Source organism: Mustela nigripes, chromosome 18, assembly GCF_022355385.1.
Source record: "Mustela nigripes isolate SB6536 chromosome 18, MUSNIG.SB6536, whole genome shotgun sequence".
Lineage (NCBI taxonomy): Eukaryota > Metazoa > Chordata > Mammalia > Carnivora > Mustelidae > Mustela > Mustela nigripes.
This window is the reverse complement of record NC_081574.1, coordinates 6,233,136-6,241,933: the sequence shown is the minus strand read 5'-3', so window position 1 is coordinate 6,241,933 and position 8,798 is coordinate 6,233,136. Positions and strand designations below refer to the sequence as shown.

Here is an 8,798-nt window from a genome sequence, read left to right as displayed (position 1 = left end):
TGCCTGGCTGTTGGAGGCACTCGGGGAGCTTTTGAAAGTTGATTCCCAGGTGCCTTGCCAGGGATTCGGGCCCACAGGTCTGAGGGGGGTCAGGTGGTGCTGACGGCCAGCCTGACTGAGAACGCTTTGCCTCACCTTCCCTTCCAGAGGAGGCAGCCGGCCTCTGGATGAATGTCAAATGCCCCGGGAGCCAGGTTGGACCTCTTCCGCTTGTTACTGGCTCGCCCACTTAAGCGTGCACATACCGCGTCCTCCGTGTGCTGGAAACAGACTCAGACGCCGGAGTGTGGGCAGGTTGAACCTCAGTGGCCTCAAAGACCCCAACCCATGAATGCGAGCTCTGTATGGATAAAACCCCGCAGGGACACAAGAGGCAGAGAGGGACGTCAGAGAAGGCTTTACACAAGGTGGCATTCGAGCGGGTCTCGGGGGAGGAGCCCGGCAGGAAGAAAGTGGGGTGAGAAGGTGGGGGTGCAGAAGCAAAACGGAGCATCAGGCCGCCCGCAGGAAAGGAGCGTGGGCGGCCTGAGATGAGCAGTGGAAGGTGATGAAAGAGAAATTACTCAGTCCATCGCAACAGTCAAGAGCTGACCAAAATCTCATTTGTGCCAAGTGTTTACAGGCCGGGCTTGAGGCCGAGTCAGGAAGAGGGCTTCGAGATGCCTGTCTGCGTCAGGTTTGGTCAAGGAGAGAGGCTTTTTTGGCGGTGGTGGTGTGTCGGTCAAGGTTCTCCGGGGAAACAGAGCCGCTAGGACCTACAGAGATGCGTGAGAGCAGATTTATTATGGAAACAGCGGCACGCAATGTCGGAGGCTGGGGTAGGCCAGGGTGTGCCTTCTGCAAGCTGGAGAATGAGGTGGTGTAATTCAGTCAGCGTCCCAAAGACTGAGAACTAGGAGCTCGGATGTCCAAGGGCAGGAGAAGATGGGCGTCTCAGCTCGAGAACAGAGAGAATTTGCCCTTTCTCCATGTTTTTGTTCTATTCGGACCCTCCACAGATTGGACGAGGCCCACCTACCCTGGTGAGGGGGGAAGGGTCATGATCTTTACTCAGTCTATTGATTCAACTGCTAACCTCTTCTGGAAACCCTCACAGACACAGCTCAAAATGACGTTTTACCGGCACCCGGGCGTCCCTTAGCCCAGGCAGGTTGACCCGTCCTGTTAGCCAGTCACCGTGGGAGCAGCAGGTTGGAAGATGACTCTGGAAAGGAAGACTGGGGACGCCTTGTAAACAGGTTTGCCCGCGTTGTCAAGAAGTGGGGTCTTGGTGCCCCTCGGGTGAGAGGGGGGTTACTCCCCAGGTGTGTTAGGGAGGGATGACAGGGTCTGATCTGCAGGTCACCAGGTGGTGGGAAGGACAGACTGTGGACAGGGAATGCGGACAGAGGAAACCATAGGACCCAGACAGGAAGCAGTAAGATCAGAACTGCCAGGAAAATGACAATAAGGACAGAAAAAAGGCAATGGATCTGAGACAAACTGAAGAACTTGACTCAGCAGAACCAGCGAGCTGATGAGATGCGGTTAATTTAAGGAGAGAGAAAACCGCTAAGTTCCTTGGACTGGGCCCGCTTTGTGACCCCCCCACACCTCGTCCCCTGAAAATAGTCGGAGAGGATCTGACGGGTCACTCGTCAGGCGGCCCCAGCCCCCGCACGCTGCCGGCTGCCAGCCCCTCGGGTGCGCCCTCCCGCGCCTACTGCAGGTTTCTTGCTGTTTATAACGAGCGCCTTGAAGCCAGGCACTTGATCTAGTACAACAGGAAACTGGAAATAACGTGGGAGGTCACTGGAATGCTCTGTTAAAGAAATTATTGCCGTAGTCAACACTTCTGATCAAAATAAATTAAACTGACAACAATGTGATTAAGATGTTTATGCACAAAGGAAGTGTTGTTGCTGCTCATGGAAATTCCTTGATACGGGGTTTTTGATGGATATGTTTAACCTTTACTTGGGTCTTGTTTTTGCGGTGATTCCTTGCCTTCCCCCACCCCCAGTTTTGGAGCCCATCGGCTGGCGTGTGGATGGCTCTGTTCTGAGCATTTGATCCAGTCATTTGAAAGCAAAATCAGCATTTCTGCAGGACACATGCAAACACACGCAAACACATGCAAACACGCGCACACCCAGAGAGCTCAGTTAGAGCTGCCCGAGAGAAAGGAGTCATAGTATCAGTAGGATTAAACTTTGTTACTATGTTTTTCAGGTTAGAACCATTTGCAACTGCTGGAGCCCCCTTAACTCCGGGCGAATATCAAGCTCTGGTACTCCAGAGACAGCCCCTTTCGGGATCCAGTTATATTCCTGTACTCAGGACTCTGGAGTCTGGAGTTCTCAGGCCCCGGGGGGCGGGGCGGGAGGGAGGAGAGGTGGTTGCAGAACTTCGGAGAACATAATAACCTCACGCTCTTCCTTTTCTTTTGTCTCAGGCAGCATCTCACTGGTCATTTACTACAGCCTACAGCCCCCCCACCCCCCCGCCCAGCTCCACAGACAGGTGGCAGGGCTGGTGTGTCAGGACCACGTCTGTCTGGGAGTCGTGTGCCATCCCAAGGGGAGGTAATGCAGGCACGGAAGCCCCTCCCGGGGCCTCGGCTCCAGCTGGGGAGAAGCTGGGGAGCCTAGGCACTCGCCAGGGAAAATGTCACGAGTTCACCTGCCAGGGAAAGGTCCCCAGCCCACTGTGGGGACCCCCCAACGCTGGGCTAGAAAGCCAGACTGCTCTGGAGGATCCTTTCCTCCGTCACCATCACTGGCTGTTGGTGTGACTTGCCCTAAAGACACAGGAAATGTGTCTAAGATCGACACAGCCTTTGGAGAAGACAGTCCTGGCCACTTTCATCTCCTGGCTTTGGGGATGAACCAGCCCTAACCGCAGTAAAGGACACCCCTGTTTTCCCAGCCAGAGCTCCCACTGTTACCCCAGGACCCCTGTCTTCAGAGAAAGGCTCTGAGTTTCAGGGTGTCCTGACCTCAGAAGCGGACCTGTTGGAAACCTCCAGTTTCATCCCCTTTGCCAGCGACAGTCGGGACCCAGCTCCTGCCCAGAAGCAGTCCACAGGACAGAGGGAGCACAGCCTGGAGGAAGGAGCTGGGGCTCTTTCTCGAGGGCGGGGCAGGGGTGCGGGTGGGCGGAGAGGAGGGGAAGGACCAGAGGGCTGCACACTGGACTTCAGTGCCACGGTGGAGGGGGGCCGGGCAGGCAGGCAATTCCGCCGACATCCCACTCCCCTTGGCTGGCCACGCGGCCCTTCCCAGCTGCCATGGCTGACATCAGCCCAGTCCTAGGCCTGGGACCTTCCAGAAGCTTCCGCCCCATCGTAGGCTGCCTTGGCAGAGCCCTCAGCAGCTCAGAGCATGGGGAGCAGCAGGAGCCCACGTGGGACTCGAACCTTCCCGCCACTGCTGGAAGTGGCCAAAGGTGAGCCTGCGGATCTCATGGCCAAAGGTGAGCCTGCGGCCTGCAGACAATCCTCGCCTCACGTCTGCTCCCAAGTGTGAGGCTGCCCACCGGGACCGCTGACTTTCTCCATCTGACTACAGGCCGGTCACGCAAGTGGGTCACTGGATTTGGGGACAGGAGAATCCCATTTCCGACACCTGTACCCCAGTGCACCCCCCGCCCCGTCTGGGCCTGGGTTGGCACAACCGAAGCCTGGGGGAACTGGAGTGGACTATTTCTAAGCGTCCCTGCAAACACCGCATGCGCGTAGGGCACACTTCCCATCACGGTGTGGGGGGAGGGGAGGGGCTTCCAGGAAAATCGTCTGCTTCCTTTTATGAACAATATGATCCTTCTTTTATTTTATTTTACTTTATTTTTGTGACCCTGGCTTCTAGGAGATGCGAAGGTCAAGCGCAGAGTTCTGTTTTATCCTGTGTTCCTGGTACCGTTCACTTCTGCTGACACTGAGGGGTTATTAATCTTCGGAAAATGTGTTTTTCCTGCATCATTTTATGATACCTTGTGGGAAGATCCTAAACACACAGCCCTCCTTCCCCAGGCCCGGCGGCCGGCAGGAATGAGTCAGGTGGCTCCTCTCCACCCCGACCTCACACGGCATCGCTGCGCTCCCTCCTCCACTCCGTCTGAGATGCTACCTGTGGTCTCAGCTTTCCCCTGAAGTGGGTTCTTTGTGGACAGGTGTTTCCATCACTTCCTTCAGAGCTGGTTGGAAAAGTGCGGTCAAAAGCCATGGAAGCAGAAGGCAGTGCCCACCCGTAGGGCTGGGGACTGTTTGTGGCTGGTCCTTTCTACCTGTGCCAGACACCTCTGGGTTCAGGGACAATGGTCAAGTCCCAGAGAGGAAGTGCAGTGTGGTTTTGCAGGGAGCTGTCAGCTGTCATTGTCCCTGTTGCTGGCCACAGACGGCAAGGGCAGAGAGCAGACCGAGGCTCCAAACTTCTGGCACCAAAAATAGGAGCGCCCAGCCCGCTGGCTGGTGGAAAGAGTGCCTGCGATGAACCAGAGCTGGACATCGGGAAAGCAGGAAAAACTGCAGGACCACTGCTGTAGCGGTTAAGAAACAGGTCTACACCTGGATGCCATTCTGGATAGAGCATGGACGCGTGGGGACGGATGGGGGAGGGTCAGTGGACTGAGAGGAGGTGTGGGGAGCAAGGGAAAGACTCCAGCTAAACCAACCTAACAGCCTTCCTGCGGAAGGCGGGCCGGGGGGTCCGACCCCACCTGGGGCCGGTGGGGCTGGGGATCTTGACCAGATACAGAAGGTGATGAGATCTTGAACGTGGAGGTTTCCACTAATACTGACTCAGCAGGATTCTTGCTAGAACTGGACAAAGCAGAGAGAACCTTGCAAGTTCAGACCTAGTTGAAAAGTTTAGGGGAGCCTGAGCAGGGTCTGGTCAAGGGGACACTCTCAGTTTGGAAGGTGTGGGTTGTGGCATTGGTGACTCAGCCCTGGATAGTAGAAGGTGCTTCTCTGGGCTGGGACGTCCGGCCTTTCCCCTCCCCTGCCAAAGGCTCACCAGGGACCAAACACCCTGAGCCCTTGAAGAAAGTTACTGGACAGAGGGTTCCACTTCCCTGCATGACCTGTCTTCATGTTTGTGCTCCGGATGTGGTGGGACACGAGTAAGACATTTTTAGAGGGAAAGGCCAAAACCCTTCAGGTCAAGAACACCAGGGGCCACCTGGACTTGAACCAGCTGGGCTCATGACCCCTCGCAGCCAGGGGGCTGTACCCCATGGAGGTGGCTCAGTGAGAGGTGGGAGAAAGGGCCCAGGGTGGGCACCAGACCAGCTCCCAGACATCAGAAACTACTCCTTTCCTCCCTAGACTACTAGGAGGAGCCGAACAGCTGCTTGCTAAGCTCAGCATGCTCTACTGATCTATCCAGCGGCCACCACCGCCCCCGTAAGTGGCCGTCCCCCAGAGCCTCAAAACACACGTGTCGCTCCCATGGTCTTGGCTCCAAGGGTATCTATCTTACGTCTGCTGTCACACCTGCCCACATGGCTCTCTTCATTTCTTTAAGGCTACTTCACTCCCTTCTTATCCCATGAAGCCACAGGGGACACAAGAAAGGGACTACCAGTACCCTTAAACACTACCGACCAGACAAACACTACCTTCACTGCCGTTTCTAAAAAGCAGGGAACCGGGTCTCTCCAGAACCCGAGGGAAATTAGGGCCAACTCCCATGTTTCTACAGCGAGCGTCCGCTGCTAGCGGCCGGTTGTCTCCTTCAGCCCTTTGCCCCTTGGAGTAAGTAAACCGAGGGGCAGCTCATGGCCAGCGGTCAGTCAACACGTGGAAAGTGGAGCTGAACTGCTAGCTTTTTCCTGGATGACCAAGGATTGTATTTCCATAAGCAATGCTTCTGAATAGCCATTTTGGTTTTGTTTTTTATTATTTTACTTTTTAAAGTAATCACACAGCCAATGGGAGGCTCCAACCCACGACCCCGAGATCAAGGGTGGCGCGCTCCACCGACTGAGCCCGGCCGGCCCCACTGAACAAGCCGCTTTGGAGATGGGTGTTTGTGAGACCATTACAGACCCCCTGCCTTTTTGGCAGAGGACTTTGATCTTGTAAGAACAAGACCGATGCTCTTCCGCTTCCATGGGGTAATCGGAAGTCTGACCAACGGGCTGTTGACAAGGTTGTGGGATGCGGGGGATGGAGTTCCAGAAACGATGGCAGGGCACCCCCACTGCCACAGGAGGAGGCCATCCAGCACTTGCCTCCCTACCCACTGGCCCCCAGGCTGGCCGTTGCAAAGAGGCTTCCGCTTTTCCCTGTCTTCTGCACCCCTCCCTTGAGCAAGAAGAGGGTAAAGCAATTGGTTTCTATTGACTGAGTTACTTAGATTCTGGGCTGACAGTGAAACGCGTTCTGTGACCTTCGCTGCCCCAAAGACATAATTCATTGCTGGTACTTCTATTAAGAAGCAGAAAAGCAACTTTTAACTAGGGGGTGACAGATGCGACCCTTCTGTAATGTGCAGAAACAGCGAATCAGTGCGAGGGACACCTGCAACTAGTGCATGTCAGTTTTACCTCGATGTTGAAAGAGCAGAAATGTGAGAACGGAAGTCGTGAGGTCTCCTGCACGCCCATGACAGCAGCAGGGAGCCTGGCACAAAGAGGACGCCCGGACCCCTTGTCACAGCTGCTGTCGGACAGGTGCGGAGCAGCACGACAGAATCCGATCGGATGAAACAAGGTCAAGTTCCCTCTTTAAAAGCGGGGGTTCGGGGTGAGCTTGGAACTGAAACACACACACCTGCGGCCTCCCGCAGCACGCACCTCCTTGTCCCTTTGGGGTCTCCGGGGCCTTCCCGGGGCTCTGCTTTGGCTGCCGGTCAGTGCCGTGCACTCCGCATCCCCGGGAGAGGAGCAGTGGACACACCGGCCAGGAATTCCCCGAGGACCGGGTGGCAGCAGGCCATCCTGCCAGTCCTGCCCACACTCTGTGACCTCAGCCACTCATGTGGCCAAGCCCACCTTCTGTGGAGAGAGGAATAGTCCAGCCTCTCAGGCCGAGTTTCTCCTGCCTCCAGGACTGGACTTTGTTGCCAAGTTAGTGCACATCCAACAAGACTCTGAATTCACGACTCCAGAAAGAGATGCTAGACATACCCCTAAGCCTCGGCGTTTACGACTCCAGAGATAGATTCAATATTCATGTCCTGAGGGATCTTTTTAGACATCAAAAAGGAGTTCTGATATCCATTTCCTCTCATTGCTCTTGTCCTGAGGTTCCTGGACCAGTGTTTTTGGCTCTGGCGTTGGCCATACCGGTCTTCGTTTTGATTCTGTATTCCTTCCTTGCTCTTGACCCCAGGCAGCGTACCAGTTCCCAAGGACGGCTCTCAACCCTGGGAAAGGCAACCAGAGGAACCTGAGAGAAGATCCAGAGAGGGAGACCCTTGGATAGGGCGTTATGTGGGGGCTCAGGTAAAGAACCCCTGCTCCCAAGATAAGCTTCTGACTTCCTTCTGCATTCTTTTCTTCTTCTGGCAGAGAGAAGAGGGATTTGCTAAGCAGCCAAGATTCTGAGGAAAGCCTCGCGGTGGTGGGATCTTTGGCAGCAGCCCTCTAAGGGGGACCTAAACCCCCATGCGATGCCTTGTTCTGCTTGTGCTTCCAAAAGACCAGAGGAGAGGTTAACCTCTGAAACTGTTAGCCAGATTTGTGGTTTGCTTGGTTTTTCACATCACATGCTGCTGCACCAACCATGAGACTCGTACATTCTTTTTGAGCTGTTTCCTGAATATGTTCTCAAGCTAAATGCTGATTATGCTTAGGTATTTTAAGCATCAAGAAGGGATTTTACTTTAAACCTCAGTCTGGTTGTTCTCTTTAAAATAAGATTATTACTTTTCTGCCCTTCTGAACTTAATTCAATTTTCCATACTATTTATGATGACCAACTATCCTGGTTTTCCTGGGGCTGGAGGGTTTTTCTGGGATGCAAGGTTTTAGGGTTGACACCAAATAGTCCCAGGCCAGTTGGGATGGCTGGTCACCCTAATACCTGTCAGCCCTATTCACTTTCTGTCCTTTAATGTAGCCACCAGCTCAGAGAGGAGAGGACATACTCCCTGGTTAAAAATCTGGGAAACCGGACAAGTTTCCTGACATAAATTTCTAAACCAGCAGATCCCTATCCCCTACCCTCATCAATCTTGCAAAAAATCAATTTGACTAATATCCCCCTTGCCAATCAGGCCTACCAAAGTCAATATAGTCACTGACTTCAACCTCTGTGGATGCCAGGGGAGATCCTGCTCGAAAGTCAAAGCTATAATCCAGATTCTAAGTTAACATCTCTCAGGGAGGAAATCTCCCATGGAAAAATACCATGGAAAAATCCGTGACTTTGACCACACAGATACATTCATTATGGCAAGACTATAATCACAACATTGCCCGTCAGGGTTTCCATTATAAACGGGTCTGAATCTTGGTGGAGCACAATTCTTTCCAGCTGGAGTAAAGCATGGACAGGTTTTCAGCCCATTGGGGATTTTTCTGATTTGTTTGCAAATTGGCAAGCCTGGGGGTGGGGGAGGAGGGAACGTGGGGGAAGCTGAGGCTGGGAACGGTATAAACAATATGGACTTGATTCTTAGTTCTTTAAACTGAAACTAAAAAACACAAACAGCAACCAACCAAGGTCAACGAAGGGCATCACTGAGATGTGACAGTTCTGCCTTTAAAGGCAACACTTTGTCTTTAACTTACTTTAAAAAATGGAATGTTTGATAAAAGAACAAAGATGTGCTGCTGCTTCTTCTTCTTTTTTTTTTTTTTTTTTTTTTTTT

General features: G+C 53.5%; 1 protein-coding gene across 1 annotated transcript; it reads left to right on the top strand.

The window, feature by feature from the left end:
* The first annotated feature begins 803 nt into the window (after nt 1–803).
* On the top strand, nt 804–4,521 carry XKR5 (XK related 5). The gene is given in 6 exon segments (XM_059384468.1): nt 804–818; nt 2,435–2,785; nt 2,788–2,935; nt 2,938–3,211; nt 3,310–3,426; nt 4,374–4,521. Coding segments are annotated over 6 exon segments (1,053 nt in total).
* The last annotated feature ends 4,277 nt before the right edge of the window (nt 4,522–8,798 follow it).